Source organism: Convolutriloba macropyga, chromosome 14 (genome assembly GCF_964194025.1).
Source record: "Convolutriloba macropyga chromosome 14, txConMacr16.3, whole genome shotgun sequence".
Lineage (NCBI taxonomy): Eukaryota > Metazoa > Xenacoelomorpha > Acoela > Convolutidae > Convolutriloba > Convolutriloba macropyga.
In genome coordinates, this window is record NC_134481.1 from 38,705,836 (window position 1) to 38,731,073 (window position 25,238).

Here is a 25,238-nt window from a genome sequence, read left to right on the forward strand (position 1 = left end):
GAGATATCCGTAGCATCAACGTTAACATTTAGGTCAGCTGTACTTTTTCAGACTAATGCGCTGTTTGAGCATTAGTCTGTGTTCATTTTCATCGATTGTTTTAGAAAGTCAGAAATCTTTAATGTTATCCCGACAATTCTACGTTTCAAGAAGCTCTGTTTGAGAGAGCATCTTAAGATCTGTCACGGTGTCGTCCGAGTTGGCGTTTGTTCTAATTTCATAGATAAACCTCGCAAACTTTTGGTCAGTTTTGCGCTGGATGTCAGTGGTCATCTCCAAAATTTTCGAAACTATCAATTTCACTCTGTTTTGTGACAGCATTGTTTTCAGTTTTGCAATCCTTTTGCCTATTACTCTTCGACACACTGCTTTACTTTCGTCAGTAATCTTTTGAAAATTCTCTCCAACTATTTCGTTAATTGTCGCAATTAAGGCGTTTTTCGTTTGTCTATGAGGCTCGGAAAAATTTCGTTCATTGCTTTTCTGTTACCTTCTTGGATTGTATTCTGTAGCTCTTGTTTCGCTTCTGCTTCTGCTGGACTAGTGCCATGGAGGCCTCTTGTGACCTGGAGTTGGTTTATTTTTTTGTTGGATGCTTGCCAATGGTGTGAGTCCCAAAAAATTCAATTGCGGAGCCTCGTTCTGTTGCTCTTCAGATACAGTGCTACTGACAACACTTAGTGCAGTGCTGTCTGGACTGAAATCCGACATTATAAGTGAGGAATATACGGTTTTAATTTGAAAAAGAAATATTTTGAAGAGATTTAGAATTCTGCTGTAAAGTTATCACTTAATTAAAAAATTTAACAAGGCTAACACTCGGTATCAAAAATAGGGTAAAATCGTACTGGAATTTAATCAAGCTTAGTAATATGAATAAGTCTTCCAACTCATGTCACCCCCGGGACTGCCTTAAGGCCGCTGGACTCAGAGACGGCTAGATGTCATCCCAAGTTGAAAGAAAGCACGTGAAACGTACCCTTACACGTATACAACTGACCTTTAACCAAGAACTAGCTAACGGTAATACAATACAATAAGTAAATGGACATTAACTTCAAAATTCCACGCTCAATCTTGTGAAGTTTTTTCATTCGGCTTATTTTTCTTGTTCTTTTGGCTTTGTTTTTCCTCTGTCTGCACTTGCGTTTTCTAGTTTTCGATCTATTTTTCATAGTATGTCAACGTGTATAAATTTTCTTTTTCTCGTATAATGATATCGATAAACTTAAGTTCAATCAAAACGTGAGTATGGATTTGAGATAGCTATTTTTCAAACAATTTCTGTTTCTGTTCGAATTTCGGTAGCAAATGTCTCCTGTTAATTACTCGCCGAATTTTTTAGGTTACACAATTCGTCAAAAATATCTTGACTTTCTTCTCTTTGCAAATATACAATAACTACATTACAATCAAATCTTTTTAGAGCATGAAATAATTCTTCTTTATTCAAAGCAGTGTCGTTATTTGAGTAGTGAGGTGTGATGGAAATACTAATCACGTCATGCCAAATGACCTGTTCTGGAGAATACCTCTATCTAACAGAAGTTGGACTTTTGGAGTGTCTCTCGTGAGTTATGATAGAAGCACAGTGACTTCCTTGTGAAGGCTTGATTTCCCCAATGCAGCTTGGTGACTTCTGTAGAGCTCTCAATAAACAACTGGCTCCGAGCAAGATAACCATTTATTGGAACATTCACAAGTAACTGAAAGACAGCCTTTTGATAAACTTACGAAACAGCTAGGCTATTTAATAAGTTCACAACAATTAGGCAAACTGTAGTTTTCTATGGCAGATGGGTTTAATTTTCGATTGAAGCAGTGTTTTTGGTTCGCAGGCTGTAGCGCAGACTAAGTGTAATTTTCCGTAAACTGAAAGTTGGTTTCTGGTAACATAAAATAATTTGTACTCTAAGAAAAACTTTAATGGGAGAATTTGAAGTTTCAGTTTTAGATCAAAAGTGTCGTATTTTTTGCGACTCATCACGTCTTTGCAGCTTATCTTAACTGTTTCTGCATAGGAATGAAGCATCTGTATTTTGAGGTGGCTAGTAAAAATCCTGATCAGATTTGAACCCCCACCATCACCCTGACACTTTTTACTCCAATTGTCATTTAAAGATGTGGCCACCGGAGAATGCGTTAGTTTTTTAAATACAAAATCAGGTAAACAACGAATAAAACAAAATCATGAAAAGTCAAAAGCAAAAAAACGAGTCACAATATCAATTCTATCCCAGATAATTCGGCTACTCGACCGTCTTTTCATTGTTATTTACAAACGCATTCAGTGCGCCTCAATGGACGAGCCAGGGCCAAAAGCACAGCACCTTTAAAGACCCGTAGCAAGAAAGGAGGCAAATTAGGGGGCACAATAGGCGAGCAGGGAAATTTCTTTTGATCAATTAGGCCACGCTTCCCAATTAAAGCCAATTGTGGTCGATCAATAATGAGTGTTGACTACACTCATACCACATACTCGGCAAATAACACCTTGTTTTCAATGAGGCAATCTACATCATTGAAACCATTTCTTTCATACGTGTTGGCCACTGAACTCTTAGCTGATAACTTCATTATTAGGTTATCCCAAATACTATTGTCACCACACACACACGCAAACACACATCACAACACTTTACTGCTAAGGGCAATGGTACTTGAAAATACTATGAAAGAAAACAAAATCAAATACTTTTGATCTATCTCTTCTCAACTCCAAAGAAAATATCAAGAAGAAAAATGTTTTGCCACTGTATTACAGCACGTTCACAATATATGTTGATCATAAAATATAAGACAAAGAAACCTGAAGCTTAAAAAAATCTACGCTTTGCGCAGACACCAGTCCGAGTTAGCATGAATAAAAGTGGGGGGGGGGGGGATATGTAGTACCAAATGGTAGCTGCGTCAACAGTGCGATTATTTGCCATTCAGAAATTTCTACCGGATGTAAAGAGTAAAGACTAAAAGAGACCACAAAAAATTTAATATTTACTACCGGATAATGAAGAATGAGAGGCCACATGCAATAACCTAAATCTTGCTAACATCAAAAATTTAATTGATTGACAAGCAACAGCTTTTAAAATTTGCCCCTATTCACTCCTAGTTCACGACAGTCATACAATTAGACAATGATTTTTGGGTGATGGCAGTTTTTTAGTCAGTTTGGTGTTTGTTGTTGGACCAACAGAGTTCAAATTTTTTCGTACAGGAGAAGCAGTGTTCAACATAAGAGCAGATTACCTTGCTGCTTTTTTGAGCTGTGACAACAAATGACGCTCACAACCAAACGTGACCTAGCAGTTTCGTTGAGAGGGTAATTCAATTTCAACAACAACCGGCTCTTAGTATTTTTGCATAAATTCTGTGATGGGTAAAGGTTATTATATACTAGAAAAAAAGACGAAAAGAAAAAAGAAAAAAACACAAGCGACAAAAATGTGACAGTAGTTATTGCAGGTGGTTTAGCGCCAATTGGTGAAAGTCTTTTTTTACTATGCTCCAGATTTTAGAGCAGTTACCTTTGTGAGTTAGTGTTTGTACAAACTCGATCCAATTTTTGCGCTTTTGACTTTGAACAAGTTTATTTTTCAGGGCTTAGTTGCGTTATTTTGGGGTCCCCTGGGTGTTTTCTTTGAATTTCATCTCCCTTTTGAGAAAGCTTTACTGATTTGCTGGGAAAATTGGCAACCACTGTTTTAATTCTTCCTTGTGGGAGATGCCATGCTGCATTGATGACTTTCCTTAAGGTCTTTTCCGCATGTTTCCAGTTTCTACGATGACAAACAGGCGTTGGGCCGGGGTTGGTTTAAAGGCCGCCGAGGGCGAGAAGAAGGGCAAATGTGTGTTTCCCAGTCAAATGCATTATAGGGACCAGAGACTGGGCTTGCCTGATCCCGCCCCAAAGACCCGTTTCTCGCACTCTGTGTACGGAGTGTATGGATCCTGGGAGCGGTCGCCCGCTCGTACTTCTGCCCCGTAGAGGCGTCCGTACTTGAAAATCATGAGCAAAACTCTCGGACATCTGGAAACTTGGCCGGGTTATATCCCCTACACAAGCCGGGAAAACCCATGACGAAGCTAAAAGATTCACACCAATTGCACTATTATCCCCCGATGAAACACTAACAGAAAAATTTTTACTAAGTGAATTTATAGAGGATTCACTAAAACAATATCAGCACGACTTTAGACCTGAGAATTCCACCACGACAGCTCTCAGTATTGTCAAGAACGATATACAAAAAAGGCCTGAATCAACAAAAACATTGCAACCGTACTCTACTAGTAGCCTGAGATCTCACCAGAGCTTTCGACACGGTTGATTCCAAATTACTACTAAGAGAAAAACTAGAGGCACCACTACCAAATAGCAGAAAAAGATAGGTCGCTTCATACTTACAGGGCAGGTTTTCTTACGTAGAATATAACAAATAAAAAATTAAGGTGGGGACAAATCCAACAGGGTCTCCCCAAAGTGGTGTATTGTCGCCAATACATTTCAAAATGCACACCTGCAAGCTGCCTCTAAACCCAAAAGATATAAACATCAAGTCCTACGACGGTGATATATTATTAACTACATCTCAACCACAGGTCGAAAAATTACGTGACACGATAACTCCATACCTCAATAATTTACACGACTGGCTAGAATAAACAACTTTATGAGCTGAGAAATCAAGTGCACATGTGTTCACAACCTGAAGCAAGGAGGCCAAGTTTGACCCACTCCTCACTATCAACAACTCACCAATAACGTTAAAGTCTAAAGTCAAAATACTTGGTGTCATCTTCGATAGTATGCTCAATTTTCGAGAACCTGTAAGGAGCACCAACGAGAAAATACAGAAAGAGCAATAACATACTGAATACTGAATAAAATTTTTGGTAGCAACTGCTGCTGCACAAAAGAAATTCTCATTGACATTGTCATTGACAAATCTATCGGTCGGAGCATCCTGAAGTACGGTGCTCCCATCTGGGCTTCCACAATCAGCAATACAAACTTGATCCACCTGCAAACAACAGAATATTGATCTTCATAAAATTACTTGCTATGTAAAAATGTGTGACATCAATGACTTACACAATGACGGGAAAAGCTGCCTGTTAAAGCTCACACAGAAATGTTAGCAGAGCAATTTCTAGCCGGCAGTTATCAGAGCCACCATGCTAATCACAAAACAACCTTCAACCAATTTTCGTTCAATGAGACCAGCACTAAAGGATACCTATAGGGACCGCGAGAAACAACACGAAAACAATAAAGAGCAATTAAATCTCAAAGAATAGAAAATTGCGCTCAAAGTATCCACCGACACGCGGTCCATACTCATTTGAAGGAAGACAGCAAGCATCTTGGCACAACTAGACCAAAGATAGCAGAAGAACAAATGCTACTCGAGTAGGATCTGTTACAATGTTGGTACCCGCTGTCCCAAATGTGAAGCAGCACCACATGACGTAAACCACATTTTCAACTGCAGTAAGAACACCACTGACATGAAAGTGATTGACCTGTGGCAAAGACCAGTAGATGTAGCTAACTGGCTGAACTTAATAGCATCAGTCCAATACACCACACTGCACAGAATAATCTGCCTTCCTTGCCATTTTCACCGATGTTGATGATGCCCCTCCGCATGGGGACCGCATGTCATTCACCATGGCGTAGATTCAGAAAGCTAGCCACACAACAAGCAAGCTTTGGATGGGCAATCCCATTTCTACTATTAGATCTATTTTTGTTATAATACAAATGCAACTCAGGTACCAGTTAAAACTCAGGGTGCGCTGAGAGATAGCTGAACAGTAAGAACTACACTTCACACCATAAAATTATGTCTCCAAAAGAGTTTTGATGAATCGTACACTTCCAGTCTACTATGCCGTAAAGATCTCAGCAATCTTAATGCCCTCCGGGCGTTAACAGTGTATGCTCTTCATAAGGTCGAAAACTCAGACGAAAAATTGGTCAAGTAGAAAATCTTATAAAAAAGACATGATTAATACAAGTAATACAAACTACATTTGAGAGCGATTACAATTCATCAGCAAATACGCAGCGCATTCGTTGTGAGGAACGTGAAAAACTGTTTGTTGATCAGCGACCAGTTTTCCATGAAACGTTATTTTGCCAAAAAAACTTAGACAACAATTTCAAACATAACCGACCAACGTCAGAAGAATTGCTCTCGAACAACTAGTGGGAGCTCTAGCTCTTTGCAGCCTAATTCAGCCTGGTGGGTGTTACTAAAATCACTAGTGGGTGTTCAAATGACGTCATTAGAGTTTTTCATATACCACTATATACAATAATAAAAATTACAATGACAAAAATGACACCAATTTTGGCCCACTTCTCATTTGACTTTTAGTAGTAATCTGCCGCCACTTGAGTTGAGCTGCGTAAAATTGTGAATGAGAGAGAAATTTAAATGATTCAAAATGAAAAAGTCAAGGGCGCAAAAGTCACTCCAAAAGTTAGATCGGTCAAGCAAAAATTTTGCATAAAAAGACAAACACCTTTACAATAATTGCCTGAAACTTCGTTCGAGAGCAATTAAGCAGTTGCCTGTTTTGTCGTGAATTCTGTTGGATATCCCCGTTAAAAATCACACCCATCATAATGTGTATGCGGTAGCCGGTTCTTAAAATTGTTCCAAAAAATTGTCTAGGTCAGAAAAATGGTCGTTAAATATCTCACTTCGGCTATTTAAGTAATAACTCAGCAGGGGGCGTGGATGAATTGAAACATAATTTAAAAAGAGGTGATTTAAATTTTAAATCTAAAAACTGTCTTCGACGCACTTTCCATTAGAGTTTTAAAAGTAAACTGCCGCCAATCAGAAAGAGCGTCTTTAAACTTAAATGAGAGCAACTTATCAGAAATCAAGCGTGAAAAATTCACTTTAAAGGGTGTCAGACAAAAAAAATCGGTAGTACGAATAATCCCGTAAAACCCCGAGTAGACAAATAATTTCTACAAGCTTTGTTTGAAATCAACTACTACATATCTGCATTATTTCAAACCCGCTGAAGTGGTAGACATTACTAAAAAGATAGAATGATTGACTTATTTTGATCACATAAATTACTGAAACAAACATTTTCTACTTGTGGAAGAGATAAATTGATCTGAGTGATAATTTCGGCGCATTACTGTTACTGTTAAATCATTCTCACGTCCAGTAGACTACCAATAGTGAACACTTGCCTTATTTAAGGCCCATTTTGTGAAAGCTAGCACACCCTGCCCTGTATACTTATTTCAATACTAGAAAAAAAGTATACAAAAAAAGGGAAGGAGTGATAATGATACTTCTGAACACCTGCCTTTCCCGCACGCTAATTGGCTGATAGCCATTTTATTGAGCCATAACTGTAAATGACATTTCATCAAAACTGTAATAGGTTACATGCCAAGAACTATATCATTCTTTAAGAATATCGTAATAGGCTTTTATGAAGAACTTCATATAACAAAATTGCACTATAAAACAGGATGAATACATTTGAGAGCAATTGATAGGGATCCTAAAACCATCTTTTCACCATAATAGAAAACTCAATATCATCCAAAAGGTGCCAACTTAAAGCAGGAGAATTACCTATATGAGCACTTGTTAACTTTTAAGCTATTGAATTATGCCAAAATGGCTCCTCATAAACAATAGGCTCAATTGGTTGAATGAAAACACTATCATTTAAATCTTTTTCATTAAACATTATCTTTCCTTCAAATGAGAGTGAAAAAATAGGATGGTATAAGGATGCTTCAATGCTTTGAGATTTTGGGACCATCTGCTATTTTTAGCCTCTGCTATTTTCTCTTTAATCCACCCTTGCATAAATGTTGCATAATAACAGTTGTATAACTGGCCGATGAAATTGGTAGCGCCCGACGAATACTGTGAAAGCTAAAATATTGATAAACTCTGCTTTGGTATTAGACTATTTTCTCCGCCATTGTTGCTTTATGAGGAGTGTCATAAAAATATCGTCTAATCAGGAGCAGTGTTGCGCAAGTTATGCAACTGTTGTAACCGCAACGAGACTTCGTTAAGAACATTACCACACGCTTTTATTGCCTTCTCGAAATTATTCGACAAATAGGCATCACCTCGCAGTGTCATAACTTCTTGTGATAGCTATAACAACAGTATTGTAGTTGTTTTGTCCCTTCATTTTTTTTTTGATTTTCGCTTTTTCTGAGGAGATACGGAGCTTTAAAAGTTTGTGAACGTTAGTCGCACTTTTGATCGAAATTTTGATCAATTTTGCTAAAATTATGATAAATTTGTTAATGAGTCTCATTGGTTTTACGTTTAAAGATTAAAAGAGTTGCTGAATTATTTGATTTTTTTCCACAAAAAATGAAACCAAATATGCCTCTTCAGCCCATTTTGTCCAAAATGACAGGTAGTACACAAAAACTGCTGTCACAATCTCCGTTTACTAAGAGAGATGAGTGTACTAGATGGGAGCTTTTACCTCCAGTTCCTACGAAAACTCTTCGGATTGAACAACTTGACGTCCTTTCGCTAATTATAACTCGTATTTCTTAAAAATTCAGCACTTATTTTTGATATAAAATTTTTGTTTACCAAAATATCCGAACAATTACGTTTTTTAACAGTCATGCAGCAATAGCATTGCCAGTTATTGATTTTCCCATTGTATTTTGGCTCTGTCCCTTAAAAATCGTGTTGCATTTTTATAATTCAAATCATAGACCAGGACGTTTTCATTAAGAGGTTCAATTCATGGGAGGACTCATTTTTGTTCAAATCAAGTCCAATGAATAAATATTGTATTTTCTGAAGATCATGGTTTTAATGGAGCCGTTTCAGTGTTTTTCATAAATTGTTAAAAATTTCTTAGTTTTGCCATCATTTGTTGCTTTTTGTAGCATTATGAAGGAGTCTATAATTGAAACTATTTAATGGTTTCATTAAATACTAAGTAATTTTTTGCCAATAGTTGTTATTTATCCAAGTTTCACCATTTCTGAGATCGAAAGTTTTGTGAAATTACCTGTATCGCAAATTATTTGTTTTAAAGGAAGTGCAACATCAGTTGGAGTGTTAGGGGGCATAATTCTTTCGTTTTTATTATGTAGTCTTTTGACTTATTTCACTAATTACAGGTCCCGTTGGCTTACTAAGCAAGTACAATTTAATCTATTTTGTACTATTTTAATATGAGGGCTACCTTTATTTTGACTTTTTATAAAATTCGAGAACTTATTAAATAAGAGAGGTCGCATCCTCTTTCAAGCGAATCGAATGTCTTCAAGGCTGTTTTATCTTCTGCTTTATCATATTTTAAACAGTGCTTATATTTTCAGTACAAGTTTTTCACAGCTTTTGGGACACTTTCCCATTTTAGGTTCTTTTTTGCAGTCTTGTCTGATTATGACAATGAGTTACCATTGGAGACAAATTAAATACCACCTTAGTGTTGAAAGAAAGCACAATTGATCCTATTTATAGTTTTTAGTGAATAAATTATGAATTCGGCACCATTCTAGGGCAATAGGGCTTCGACAACATTTTCTGGCAAAAATTGTTTTTATTTCTGTATCTGCTTCTTTTTCCAGTCGCGTGACATTCTGGATAATAACCAGAAACAATGGCTTCTTATAAAGGTATAAATGAAAATATTTAACGATTTCTAAAAATATTTTTAAAATTAATTATTTTCATAATGTGCTCTATTTCAACTTCCCCCTTTTGTTTTTTTTCTACATATTAATTATTCTCAACAAAGACAGGCCCCATATCATTTTTGATGAAGTACGAGTCAATTTTTTCAGTTTAGGTTTCATGTGAGCTTATTTCGACTTGGTTAATTTTTATATAGATAATCTATATAAAAATATTTTCCAAGTCAGCATAATATTAGATGAAACCAAACAAATATGCTTGTACTCAACAGAAAAGATATAGGACCTGTACTTGATGAGAATAATTATTAAGTAGAAAAAAACAAAAAGGGGGAAAGATAAAATATATGTTCACTTTACCATAATGATTAATAAATAATTTTGGTTGTAAATAATGTTTGCTGCTTTCTTTGATTGTGTTGTTTGTCTTGACTCTTAGTCTGTAATAATAGCAGATATCACAGTCCCGCTAACGATACATTATCCAATTTGTTTAGTGGTTTGAGTTTAAAGCAATTTTTAAAATGAATAAATCAATTATTTTCGAACAATATATGAAGTTTTGAAAGTTTTCTATCTTCTCATTTGTTAGACAATTAAGTCAACATTGTGCTTGAGCGGAGCCGGAACATTATGTACGAACGAACATAACCGACCCTTATTGTTATATTTGATTACGCAATTTCTACAAGCTTTGTTTGAAATCAACTACTACATATCTGCATTATTTCAAACTCGCTGAAGTGGAAGACATTACTAAAAAGATAGAATGATTGAGCTTTTTTGATCACATAAATTACTGAAACAAACATTTTCTACTCGTGGAAGAGATAAATTGATCTGAATATTTGATTATCACACGGTTGTTACCTCCATCCGGAAGTTATCAAACTCTTAGGCGAAGGCGCGTCGTTGAGCAATGTATGATGTTATTTTTTAATCGACTCTCGTTTCAATTACAAGTTGCAACACTGCAGAGCCCATCAGACCACTTTTCTACTCTTTTTCAACGACACTTTTTACATGGCAACAGCTCCGTAAGAATGGCAGAGAATAATCTAATTCCAAATCACAGTTTTCCCACTGCTGCATACTTTTAAAATAAAATTCACAAGTCATTTCATCGGTAAGTAATGCAACCGCCAACGCATCGAGATAATACGTTGTATCGCTAACGAAATAACAGAAAATCTAGCATTCGTAGAGATCCACCTAGCAGTACGAGATCTAAGCCAGAATTTCGAAGTTACTTTATAAAAGTCACGTAATACACGCAACTTGAAGTTATGAAATTTGTACCGTATAGAAGAAAATCTGGGAAATAGGGGTCTGGGATTTAGAACTTACACGCGCGCGTTTCAATATTCATTTTGCCTTGCTATATTTGTCCGATTTCTTCTCAGCTGTCATTTAATTTGACTTGTACAAAACAGAACGATGAACACTGTCATTGGCGGTTTTCAAACTAAATCGAAAACCTAAATTTTACCCTAAAAATATTAATAGCTGTTAGAAAGCCAACAGTGACAGAAGTTTCCGCAAAGATAGGAAGTGGGGATGATATACGGCATGAAAGAGGCAGGAAAAGGTCAATCTGTTCTTAACAGTCAGTCAATTTAGTTTCCTCTTTCCACACAACCAACGACCATTCTAGACTGAGAATCGATCAGATGGTAATTGAAACCCCCGACTGAATGGGAAAGAATCCGATGTTCAAGTTCAAAGCCGATAATTTCTCCCATTAGTTATCCTTTTATGATTATACGGTTATTTAATCAGAAACATCAACAGCCGTGAAATGCTGCTTGATTGAGGTATTTTTGAAAGATTTCAGAACGTGCCTAATTCCGGGTCCGAATAACAGTCACTAGAACGAAGAATGTCTAAATTCTCTCAATCGAATTGTGGTATGATAAATGCACGTCATTTTTTATTTAAAGTTGACTAAGATACCGGTTACTGAAACATTAAAGCAGCTCTAAAATATACATGTTGACCATAATTGGATATCTTACTAAGACAGCAGAACGTCACCGAATTCCTCGACGAAAACCTTTCAAAATTCTGTTAAAGTTGACTAAGGTACCGTACATATGGATATAGGCACGTGACTAACTTGTGAACGTAGTTTCCTGACATCATGGCACCGCCCGACCTGTCGTCAGTGACCCTGGTTGGTTGGGCAGCGATGGGTCCATCATCATTGCCCTTGAACACCTTTTTGTACTCGTCTCCCTTCTCCACCCCATCCTTCATCCAGGGACACGTGAAGAGGCCACAGCACTTGTTCAGGTCATTCAGGTTCTTCTCCGCCTCACGCATGTCAGCGTTTATCGTGTCCAGACCCTGCACCCCAAAAGAAACTATTCTTAATCGTATATAACTTTTAATTGTCTCTCTGATCCCATTTTTGCTTGTGCAAATTTTGAATACGGAACCACGAATCAGGAACTCAAATTGCGCATGAACTTTTAAAGAAATGACAAAGGTGACGAATTAAAAATTACAAAACATACCCAACTAGCGCTGTTTAGCTTACAATTCTCGAAGTGTTTTGACTGAGTGCGAATGAAAACGATGTTCAAGTTCAAAGCACATAATGTCTCCAATGTAGTTGTCCTTTTATTGAAAATCAAAACTTTTTGAAAATCAAAACTTTTTGAAAATCAAGACATAATAACCAAAATCTACAAAACGAACCATACAAGTTTAAAAATTCTTTAATCCCTGAAAAAGTTTTTTCACATGAAAAAACTTTTTCTACTCTTCAGCAAAATAGACAAAAAACACGAAATCTTCCTATTATTTCTTTACAAAAATTTAGGTAACTACTCCAAAACTGAGACTCTTTCAAAAATCTACTAAAACTACAAACTAAAAAATCTGCCTTCGACACCTGGTATCCAAACAGAGTAAAAAACAAATTCTTTCTTAAAAAAATAAGCAACACGAATTCACCACAAAGTACCGGAAAGTTTTTAATATTACTGAGTATCAACCACTTCAACAAAACACAATCATATAATAGAGCTACAAGCTAAGAGAAAACTTAATTGACTCCTGAGTGCAAAGCAGAGATAACAACAAAAACATTAAAATTGAAACAAATTTAAACCAATATGAAATTATTTTCAGAAGGTAGAGACTACATAATGGCACATCAACTAGCTCAGAAAATTTCCTCTACCCCTGGAGCTCAAAAATCAGGAGACATTTAAAAACATTCAAAAGATCATTACAATTCAACAAATTCTAAAGGTGGAGATTAGCAATACATACCTATAAAAATAACAATACTTCGATTAATAAGTTTAGGAATTAAAAAACCTAAAATAACAAACGCAGCTAAGATCGTTGCGTTCCTAGAATATAGATAGGAACAAATAATGAACCGAAATACATCATTGTCGCGACGCTCATTAGCAGCAATCTCCCTTGAAAAGAATCCCCAAAAAATTTCACGCAACTCAACTAAAACTCAAAGCTTGTGTGTATCACATCTGACATCAAACATATAGAAATTAGTTGGAAAGCGTCAAAAAAGTGAACAAACTCGCTGTTTTGAGGTTAGCGGCGCGAGAACGCAACACAATGGCTAACTCAGACGAAACAAAGAAGCATAGCAGGACAAGTCCTGACTTACAATTCAAAAATTTTTTATACAACAATGTGAACCAAAAAGCAAAGTTCAGAAAACTATTTTTTGCTCAAACCACTATCGAGAAAAACATTTCGTTTAAACACCATTTTTTCCACACTCCTGTTGCTCAAAAACCTTTTGATCCTTCTCAATTCCGCATTACCAACATTCAAATTATATATAAAAAAAACCCGACTAACGTCGGATGAATTGCTCTCAAACGACAGACCAAGGAAATTTAGAAGGGGCGTAGGATGCCACATGGTTTCGAAAACAGGTCCTACAGGTTGACAAACTGACATCTTAACGACACAGGTAAGAATGGCTTTAATTTTCTGTAGCTGACAGTCGCTTTTACCAATAAGAGCAACTTAGATCACTCAAAAACAAAAAAGTCACTCAAGAAGTCAAAGAAAGTTCCAGATCAAAGCGCACAAACAGTCAAGCAAAATTTTTTCATAATAAAAGACCATCACGTTTTTAATAATTGATTCGATCTTTGAAAGCAATTGAAAATCTGAAAGCAATAAACATACCCGGCAGATTGCCGGAAAATAGCCGCCGTTGATTCCAATAAGCATGATTGGGATTGAAATAACAGAAGATATTGAAAAAAAAAAGATTTTTGTACAAAAATATTTTTTAAGTCTGATTTATTTTGATGGCATTTCGTAGTTGAACATACTTCTGTTTCTTAGAGAGAGGCTACAGGGGCTACTATCAACACCAATAAGCATTAGAGGTGGTAATTAAGACTTATAGGAACGACGTTCAAATAGCGGTCATCTAAAATTGGGCTTTATGGGTTTATCCCGTTTCTATTTCTGACTTCAATTTTTTATACCGACTCTGTTCATTTTGAATTGCTTTGCTTAGCAACTGATGTTCAAATTCACTTTTAGCAGAATGAGAGAAGAGAGAAACTAGCCTAGAGAAGTCAAAAAGATTTCACGCAAAATGTCGAAAAAGCGGCAAAATGGTAAAGCGAAAAAAAGTTTGACGAAGTAAAAAAAAAATACGAGCGCAATAATAGCCGGCTGAGAAGATGAGGGCGGCTATTAATTAAAAGAAATTGACAACTTTAATCCTAAAACAGTTCAAAAACTGACATTTTTACCTCGGATTCAAGCATTATACAATGGCACCTCTATAAGCCAAAAACCCTTTCCTCGCCCCATAAAGTCAAAAACTAACATTCTCAAAAATAAAATTGAGTAGATCAGCAAATTTCAACGTTGTAGATGTTGTTGACATTATCAACACATACACATAAAATTAACACAAGTTTTGGACTAGTAGTCTGTACTAGTAGTAAAAAACAAACACCAGAAAAACTGCAATTGTCAGACTATAAAAGGCAGGTTCAAGACTCCGCCGGAAATTTATGCCCTCGGTGTTAATCCAGTTTCAAAATCGAAGCCACCAAAAAAGGTATGAAATAATATCGCCTCAAAATAATAGCCTACTGCATAGCTTACGCTTCAAATTAATAAAGAAAATTATATTAAGAAAAATGAAAAATATTTGGTTCTATCAACATATTTTTTCAAATAGGAAGTTTATCAAGTTTTCAAATATTCCACCACCAAAAAATTTGATTTACTCAAAAAGCTATTTGACAAAAACACTGTCTCGTGAATAAAATAAAATATATTTACAATAAAATGTTTACTTCCGCCCTTCTTGAGGTATGAACAAAAACGACAAAACTATTGGTCCACTGACCTTTTCTATTGTTTCCAGTTGTTCGCCCTGGTCGTCTAAGTTGACGAGCGTTGAGATGGCCGCCTCTTTCGACTCATCGCAGAGTGCTAGCATCCGCCGCGTGGATTCAAGAGACTCGTCTGTAATGGCGTTAATCTGGGAATGGACATCTCCGTTTTGGTGACCTGCCTCTTCCTCCATTGTGTAATATCAAATGTATTATTGAATAAGTGGATATAGATGGGTTAGGTGTTATTACTAACTGGATAATAACTAGGTTATAAACTACCCCGCCTCAGTAACTACACTAACAAATACAATCACTCTTTTTAGTCGTCAAAATAGTTGAAACAGATATTTGGCAGGGTCACGAGCCAGAAAGTTAAAAGCTTGAAAACCGAGCTTCAGTCAGATAAACAGTTTTTGAGTAGATATGAATGAAATGGTTATTTATAATAACTTCAAATATGGCTGTATAAAAAGTCTTATGGCTAAAAGCTAATGGCTTTTTTTGACCTTGCACTCGTGCAGAATATGACAGAGGAATTAAAATTAAAATTCTTCAACTGTGCGTCAGCAGTAGTATAATGCAAAGTAACCTCAGCAACTGGAAAGGAACGAGAACTCAAAGAAAGTAAATAAGGAGAATAATAATGAATTGACACTAGTGTAGATGAAATTGCAGCCAGAAAAGAAATGAAGACACCTGAAACACAAACAAATGACGTCACACTTTTTAGAGGACGACTGTCTTAAGAGCAAATTAAAACAAAAACGGAACTATTTGGTTGCCCCCGTGAAAAATTCTACCTCATAGGCGTGTCTTTTTGAACGCATTAAGGTGTCTTCGCTTTGTCAATAGGTTACATACCCTGACAAAAGGTTTTCCTCAATAACAAAATACCAGTATAGCGCATGGCCACATTTGATCTAAATGATTTGGTCATTTTAGTTCTGAAATCTTTTTCTAATCCCTACCACAGCATTAAAACAGCCCCTAATACAGCTGCCAGTCAACTTCGGAGAGTTATCGATTTTGGGCTACATTAACTGGCAACATAATATGCTGACAAGGAGGGGGGCATACTACTGAAACAGTTATAAATATTCAGTTCATAATACGAGACAATCCTAAAAAGTTCCTTCTCGTCCTTCCATCTATCATTCACACTGGCTGGTTATAACTAGTAATAACTGACGGGGTATTAGAATGAGATACATCCATTTTATAAGGCCACCTCCGCAAATCCTAGCAGACACCACACAAATCATAACTAGGACAATGAGTGGGTGTATATGACTGTCCAAAAACAGCAAAAAGAGCAAACTAGCGCCTTAGTTGGCAAGTAGTCCAAATGGTCTCATTAAAAACAATCTGAACACAAATTAACATGCCAACTGTACAACACGCTATAAAATAGTTCATTACAAGAACTAATTTGAAAAAAAGCGATCTAAGCTCAAACTCTAAGGAGAACTCTAGTTTCTTTATGAGACGCCCCCAGAAAAAAATTGAAAAAGCAGGTTACTTGAACAGAAGTTCATTAATTAAACTGTTCTGCAATATCAAACAAGATTGGAAACGATTGACAAGATTTTCAATTTCACGCAAAGTCATTTTTTCAGCATTTGTCACGATCTTTTTCTGCAGCACAAAGTTCAATAAAATTTGACTCTTATGTTCAAATAACATTGTTGTCAGCTTATTCTTCGATAATTCAGGAATAAATTGCAGTTTTGAAACGTGTCCTACAGATGTGATTACAATCCAAATTCAACATCTCATCATCAAGAACTTCATGATCCTTATGGCAACACTTCAGTCTAAACTTGAGCAAACGTTTCAAGTACAGCTCACTAACGGTTAAAAGCTACAATCTGAAAAAATGTTGAACATTGAGTCATAAGGTCTCTTGAAATAAAATCAGTACTAGAATTTTCTCTTGTAACTGTATATAACCAAGTGTGGTACATCCATAAATCAAAATTCCGTACTCAAAGACGGACAACAGTACGTCTATAAATCAAAATTAGGGTTTTATAGTTGCATGACTTCATTAATAGTGACAAAACAACGAAATTTCAAAGTTTCTGCAAACAAACTATGTAACCTTCAAATGTTAAGTGAGAGCCAATAATTATTCCTAAATATTTCAAAACAAGCATATTTCTCTAGAAGGCAGTCTACATATTATCGTCTGCTATTTTTTTCTCATTTCCAGCGGCTAATTTCCGACTTATTTTGAATGTAGCCATCCAAAAGGATGTTTTCTCTGCGTTTAGGTCTTCACGAAAGGACCATGTCGAAGAAAGCAAGCAAGTGTCATTAGCAAACAAGTGCGGAGTTATCTACAAGCATCCAAAAAATCAATTAAGTAACAAAAAACAAGGGTACAAAGACCGAGCCTTGATGAACTCCTTTCATTTTCTGACGCAACCTCTGTAGTGCAGAAAAAAACTTCACTCCGTAATACACTGTCCTATCCAACATAATAGATTTAAAACATTCCAAAACCGGATCACGGAAACCAAGTTCTTCTAATTAAGAAAATTCAGATAGTTTCAACTACGCTAGAAATTGCATCGACTGTCTAGTGCTAAGATAGATCGAAAAGCCGAACTGTTTTTCATGCAGAATATTAAATTTTCAATAATCCCACTAAATTTCTTGAACATAACTTTTTCAAAAAAATTACTCAAAGACGGTAGGATAGAAACGGCCCGAGAATTCTTTACATCAGATGTTGGTCCTCGTTAATGAGAATATTAAATTTTCAATAATCCCACTAAATTTCCTCGTTTATGAGAATATTAATGATGTTGGTCCTCGTTTATGAGAATATTAAATTTTCAATAATCCCACTAAATTTCTTGAACATAACTTTTTCAAAAAAATTATTTGAAGACGGTAGGATAGAAACGGCCCGAGAATTCTTTACATCAGATGTTGGTCCTCGTTTATGAAGCGAAAGCACAATACCTTTCTTGACATCTGATTTTCCCGATTGTTGAACGACTGATTTATTAGATTTGTGATAGAAGGTGCTAGGATTCAGGCAAACTTCCAAAAAAATTATTAGATATTAGATCTCCGACATGCGATGCGGAAGAGTCGAGGCCTCGAATTTCCCGCATCACTTCAGTTATTTTTTTTCGTCGAACACATCGTTCGATTCTCTGATCTCACGAAGTTACGGTTCTCAGTATTTGGCACTTTCTGGACAAAGCTTTTAGCAACTGAGGCAAAAAGTTCGTTTAATACCTGTAAAAGTCCTATGCTTTCTATCACTGTCTTTTCAACTTTTAATGCTCGTTTTTTTTACGAATAGATTTGAAAGTTGATTAATTTGCCGGATGGTGTAATTGAGGAGAAACCAACATTTTGTTTCTTTGAGGCAGCATCGACATAATTATTGCTGTCATCGACCATAATTCTTTTACCATTCTTGCAATATGCGAGATCAGTGGCAATTTTGTTCAAAATGGCTCTGTGGCTTCTTGGAATACGCGGATAGTTCACCCCGTTTGCCAATTGCTTGGTAATTTCTCCATCAAATGCCCACAACTCTGACTTGCGGATTCAATACTGTATACTTATTTCACGTGCCTTTTTCAACTTGAGAGTCTGTTTCTGCGAGCCTTCCGTAATTGAAAAATGTTTGACCAGCAACGTTTCTGAAACCTCTGAGCCATGACGCTCTCGCTCTTTGTTATAAATACATCTTTGTTGTAAATACAAAATTTGAGTGCAATTTATAAAATATCGGTTGCCTTAAAGCGCGCGCTATAAAAGTTTGATCAGCATTGAGGCTTACCTTGCCACTCCGGTTATTAAATGTAAGATTTTTAGCACTACATTACCGTCCTCCGGGACATCCAGGTTAGTGAAAATTAAGAATAGTCGATTCTGGTACCTCTCAATGGATAAAATTCTTTATTCTAACTAATAAACAGAATCTTTAGATTAAACTTGCTGCTTTCAACAATATGTAAGCGTTCATTAAGATTATGAATAGTATGGTGTTCTTGATCAATTTTTTAGTCAGTTATTCAATCAAATTCATGAGAAAACTGATGTTTTCGGTACTCTTTAAGAAGTATTGTTTAAAGAAGCTCACAAGAGGGAGATAACATTACTAAAAGCAATAACACGATTGCTAGATGTTAGAGCAATTTAACATAACCGACTAACGTCGGACGACTTACTCTCAAACAATTGTCGAGCGGTGGGCTGCGGTAGCAACCAGCTTGTGGTTAGGAAACTAGCATAAGGAGTTGATGTTGAACCGATTGGGGGGTCTACAGCGTGAGGGTTTAGAGGTGAATGAGATGGGGGCTGACGAAGTGAAGCGCATAAAAAGACAGACAGGGCTTGAATAATTGCTAAAACTAATTTTGAGAGCAATTGAAAACTGCTCAAATCAACCGATGTGAGTTTAATTTTCTGTTTATTTGATTCTTCATATTTCAACTCTGAAATAGAGTTGAAATATGAAGAAATTGAGTGAAAGAAATAAAACATAGCTGACACACTGCTAGAGAAAAGCTGCAATGGCTTCGTAGATCTGCAGTCTCAAAAAGATAGCAAAAGAAACAGACAAAAAATTCTTATTAAATGCTCATTTTGTTACATTTTGATTAGGAATCTGTCAAATTTATCACTGCTTCTAATAGCTGCTCTCAAATAGCCTTCAATTATAGTGGCACACACCCACTTGACCTTGTCTTTTTGAATTAAAGTAAAAAGTAAATTTTAGAGTTAGGCAGTCATTTTTGAGAGTGATGTAAGTCACGTGTGATCCAAAATTTCATAACGCGAATGAACGAAAAAAAAACTCGCTTCACCAAGAGTGAAAAACAAACTCGCTTCACCATTTCATTCGTTAATGCAATTCAGTTAAAATTGCATTAACGAATGGATGAACAAAACGGAGATTTGATTCGGCTGTGACATCATATGGTCGTAACAAAAATCTCGACGAAAAAAACATAGGAAGAATTCCGGAAGCACCACCAAAAACCCGTAATTGCAAATGATAGCATAACGTTTTGTTTATTACCATCAACTCTAGCCTCACCTGCTTTGATTTGAAAAGATTGCTAACGTATACCAATTTATTATATTGAAAACATTTGGTAACTTTAAAAATGTCCAACATTCTTAGGATAGTCAAAGTACTGATAGGCTCAAACACCTGGCAGCGCTATAAATTGGCATGAAATAACTCTGGTAGCTGGTCTTGACAAAACTAGAACTCCGCAATCAACTGTAATACCCGAAAATACATTTTGAAAACATAAGGCAGATAAACAACTCAGCAACTACTCTAATTTTTCAGCCGAAAATGAAAACTAAAAACAAAGACTGGAAAATCACACTTAAAATTTTTAATCACAGCAGTTAAGACAGATATAGGTTATTCTTCTTCCTCGGAGAATATGAATTTAAACGAAATGATAGACAAAATGAACTCAAACTATTTCAAAATTAAATTTATCTTGAAAAAACAAGCAAAAGAAAAATATTCAAGGCAAGAAAAGTTAAAAAATAATACTGACATCCCGCCAACAAAACTGCAGAAATTGTAATAAATCAAAATTTTTCGGTTAAACGAAATCAATTGCAAGCCAGAGAAATGAGAAAATCCTAAGAAAAAGCTAAAATCCTTAAAATAGTCAACAACTGAAAAAAGCAAAACGAATAAAATAGGTGAATGCCAGACTGATAGATGATACAGTGTAACGGATATAGACAATGTAAGAAACAGAAATCAAAAAGAATACTTGACTGAAAATTAAACATCGAAAGTAAAAGATATAAAATGAAGAGAAGCAAATACAATTTGAAAATCAGCATTTTAGACTTAGAAAAAACTAAAAGCTATCCTTCTGTACAGGTTAAAATAAAGTGGAAACAAATTTCAGAGATTGGAAAAATTGAAACATTTTGCAAAAAAAGGTTAAAAAACTTTAAAACTGCACTTATGAAAACAAATTTAACTGTATTCCAAAATTTTAAAAATTCAGTAATTTTTTTTGTGCTGTAACAAAACGAAATCAAAAACCCTGATTTTGCATAAAAAGACTAATTTCAGAAAATTAAACCAAAACACAAGAAAACTGAGAAATGATTAAAAAAACAGCAAAATCGGATTAGCATGTGCACAATTTTATGGAAAATTACCTCGCGGTAGAAAGAGGCACTCAATATATGAATTATCAATGGGAAGTTGCCATAAGAACTGATTTCTGATAAGACGGCAGAATGATCCAAAAAGAAGAAACTAAGGGAAAAAACCAACAATTAATAAAAACTCAAGAAATGTCAGATATTTTTGAACTTGAGACGCATTATTAGGCTCTGGAAATCACTGTGGCATCAATTTCAGAGGGCTACATTTTAGTATGACGTCAAAAAATTCTTTTCACAAAAGTAAACAAATTACAAGCCAAAAACGGTCCAATTAGACATCAGCTAAAAACCGTTATGTATATGTGCCACTCTGTCAAAAACACATTTTAAAAAAGTCAAAAACACATTTCATTGTCGAAAAGTCATTCACTGAACGCAGCAGATGATCAAAAATCCTCTCACTCAGACAAAAATTAGATCGCACGGCAATTTTACTCACTTTCGCTTTTCGGTCAAAACACCGTCTGAACGAAGCGTTCGGGGAAAAAAACCTAAAGAAAACCAATACTCCTCTTCGAGTCGTATAAAAACCTAAGAAAACTAGTACTCCTCTTCGAGTCGTAAAAACCAGGAAAAGGCCAATAATAGCCCCAAGAAATATGAAAACAGAATAATTCATATAATTTGGGCAAAAAATTACTTGCATGGAAGACAATCAATTCACTATTATAATCCGCAATTGACGATGCATTTCCAGCTCAATATAATTGGCCATACGAAAGAGAAACAAGTTTGAACCGTAGTTTATCCTGGTTGGGCCACATTTTGCAGTGATAATTAGGAAAACGATCGCCAAAGCTTAAGTAAAATGTGGAACTGTATTTAAGCATATTTTAACCACATTTCCTATTTTCAGTTCAGTAAAAAAATGAAAATTTGTACACAAATCTTTGTTTTGTTGATATGAGGTCAATTCGAAAATGTGATCTGAATTTGAAAGCCTAAAAATAATTCAAATTTCACTTTTAATTTTCGGTTTGATGTATCGAGTAATCCAATTCGGGATAAGGAAATGTATCACATTTCGCTTTAATCTTCTTCAACCGGACAGAAAAAGAGATTGCAGACATATTCAATCCATTTACGATGTTACATTCGCCAAAAAACAGAATAAAAATTTTCACAAAATCAGTCAACCGAGAGAGCTCCAGCTCCATTTTCTTAGAATCAATAAGAGTCAATAACGTAACCAGAAAGACTGCCAATATTTATCGAATTTCAATTACTACAAAAATTTTATTTCTCGACAATTATCGCATAACTATTAATGTTTTATCATGCTAACAACTGAAAAAATGAAGGTAAAAAATTGTAATTCACACTGACCTTAGTTGAGCTCAAGTTACCAGGAAAGCTTTTACTCCCACGCAAGTTGAATCCTTAAGCTAATTAATGACAAAAGACTCCTTAGCTCTATGACGCACAATGTCAACCCAGTAACAAAAAGAGAATAAACGAAGGCCGCCTTTGTCCAAGATTTGTCCACTCTTCGGGCTAAAGTCAAGACAGATAATAAAGAGCGCGCTGCTCATATACTAGATTTGAGAAATTTATTTAGTGAAAAAGTGATAAAAGCGCGCCAAAGTGAATACCTAATGGGAAATATTTGGAGCAGTGTGTGATGTAGCAACTGAAATATTGTAGGAGTAGTTAGGGCACTGCAAAAATTGAAGCAGTAAAAGAGGAAAAAAAGAATTAAGGAAGTAAAAATTAAGTATAAGTATTAGTAGCAAGAAGGTACGGTTATGTTGACTTTGAAGTTTTTCAGAAGCGGTTATTACAGAATAGGGAGTAACAATACAACCAGTTCGATTTGCGTTCTTACACTAACTCACTTTTTTGTCTATGTTGTTAGATAAACCAACAATAATGTTGAGAAAGAGAACTGCAGAGAAGCCCGAAGAGGAGAGAAAAAAGAAAGAAATAAGGAGGACAGTACTTGAGAGGTATCTAGACAAAGTGGGAAAAAAAGTAGCCGGGGGTTAGTGGAGGGCCTAGTGAGATAGTACCAGCAGAGCCTACTAGTTCAATCTGTTGTGTAATTACAGGAGATATAGGGTTCTTACAACCATGTTACCCTTCTAAGCTGGTGGTGAGAACAAATTTCAAGGCAAAAATAAGCGCGCTAACATAAGCCGATGAAGCGCGTTTAAAGCGAAAAAAGAGAACTATAATTGCCTTTTCGTTTTCTCAGAGCAAATTTTAGTCTTCTTCTAAGACAAAATATTGTGTCGCTTTAAATTTCAGAGAATATTCTAAAGGTGGTTAGTACTAAAAAGAATTAGGCTAACGCAGACGCAAGAAAAGGAAAAAAGAAATACAGAATAGAGAAAGAGCCAAGCTTAGCAGAGCTCTATATGAAGAAAAACAGAGAGGGGGGGGGGCATAAGAAGAAATCTGATGTGTATATCAATATTAGCGAGTAGAAAATGGAATGAAAACAGGATGCGAAATAGAAAGAAGGAAATTTAGGCGCAAATTATTCAATGTTTGTTCAAAACACCAGTCACCTTCTCTTCTCCAACCTCACCATTAAACAATACTTTTACATTTATAGGCTAACAAACCAATTGCAAAAATTACACAATTTTTCCTTACTTACTGCTATTGTAGCTCCCACTAATTCAACACAAAATCGAATTAAGAACAAGCAAAAGGAAAACAAGCACAAAAATCGGGAAGCAGTCGTAAATTTTATTTTATTTTATCCTTAATCACTTTTGGTGCGGAGTATTTTGAGGTAGTAAAAGTAAATCAAGCCACAGCACAAAACATTACAGCGGTAATTCTGCTCCTAATATTCCATTTGAGTATTATGTTGCCAAAATTTTTGTATTATATTACAAATATTATGAATGTCACAATCAGAAAAAAGGGAAAAATTGATGGAAAAACGGGGAAGAAAGAAAGAATTGGTTGGTAGTTTCTCAACTAAAATTCTCGCACAAAAATAGTAGGCACAAAAAAAAAGAAAAACAGTAAAATATAAAACAATAAACCAAACTATATAGTCCTCATAGCTTTTTCGCCTTAACATAGTTAAAGCAGCCTTCCTCAAAATCTACAAGCTAAAAACGATAATTGATTCGCAATTTTGAGGAAAATGTTCTCCCGTTTATTTCACGTGATAGGTATATTGTTCACATAATGGGTCACGCGGGGGGAACAGAGCCGTAAAGCAATCAATGAAAACGGTGTCAATCTAGCGAAAAAGACTACATGGAAACGAGACTTATTTCATCATCAGAATTACCACTAACCTTTTTTATCCAAGAAAGATAGAAAGTAGAGTAATAATAACAGACGCGGTAGTAGCTGCAGACGCCAAACAAGAACTAATACATTAACCCCAGCAGAAACTTGATAGACCCATATCTAAACCTGAAACAAATCAACATTTCTCAACAACTTTTAATGTAAATTTACCAGAATCGTATGGATAAATAGCCCCCCCCCCCGCCACTATTTTTCCAACAAAATTCTAGAAAGACTTCACAAACATGCTTAGGATAATTAGTGTTAACAATTTTACTGATAAAATTCCAGATCTGGATTTTTTAAAAGTAAATTTACCCGAATAAGACCAGCAGAAATAACGGCTATCTTTTTATCCTTGAGGAAAAATCTGTCACGAGTACTTTACATAGAGAGAGTAAAAGTTGGGAAAATATTTGCAAAGAGGAAAAAGTGACAATGAATAATGAATTACAAAATGGAAGAGAAGGCGGGCTCTTTCCACTCTTTGTCAATTGTTCAGATCCAATGAGGGAGGGGGGCTGGAAGGAACAAGCACTTTTCAAGTATATGATAGTAAATATTGGGAACTGAGAGCAATTTATATTTATTATTCCCTGTCAAAAAACAAAGCATTCCCATGCATTAATACCTTCACGTTTGGTTAGAGTTCTCTTTCTTTCTTTCTTTCTTTCTTTCTTTCTTTCTTTCTTTCTTTCTCTTAACAACATAGTCAGCCTTTTCACTGTTCAGACGTTTTTATACCCCAGTGTGAGAGCATACATGAATAC

General features: G+C 35.6%; 1 protein-coding gene across 3 annotated transcripts in view; it reads right to left on the minus strand.

Moving 5' to 3' along the window:
• LOC142353469 (synaptosomal-associated protein 25-like) overlaps positions 1–25,238 on the minus strand; it is a 64,575-nt gene that overhangs the window by 27,445 nt on the left and 11,892 nt on the right. Inside the window, exons 1-4 of one of the 3 annotated variants that reach the window (XM_075405723.1) lie at positions 24,787–24,932; positions 24,474–24,594; positions 15,042–15,726; positions 11,793–12,022 (exon numbers count right to left, since the gene is read on the minus strand). In XM_075405723.1, coding sequence (XP_075261838.1) covers positions 11,793–12,022; positions 15,042–15,221 — 410 coding nt within the window. In that variant the 5' untranslated portion in view covers positions 15,222–15,726; positions 24,474–24,594; positions 24,787–24,932. Of the gene's footprint in view, positions 1–11,792; positions 12,023–15,041; positions 15,727–22,539; positions 24,114–24,473; positions 24,595–24,786; positions 24,933–25,238 lie in introns of those variants that run through there. The other 2 variants (XM_075405722.1, XM_075405721.1) reach the window with 2 other exon arrangements.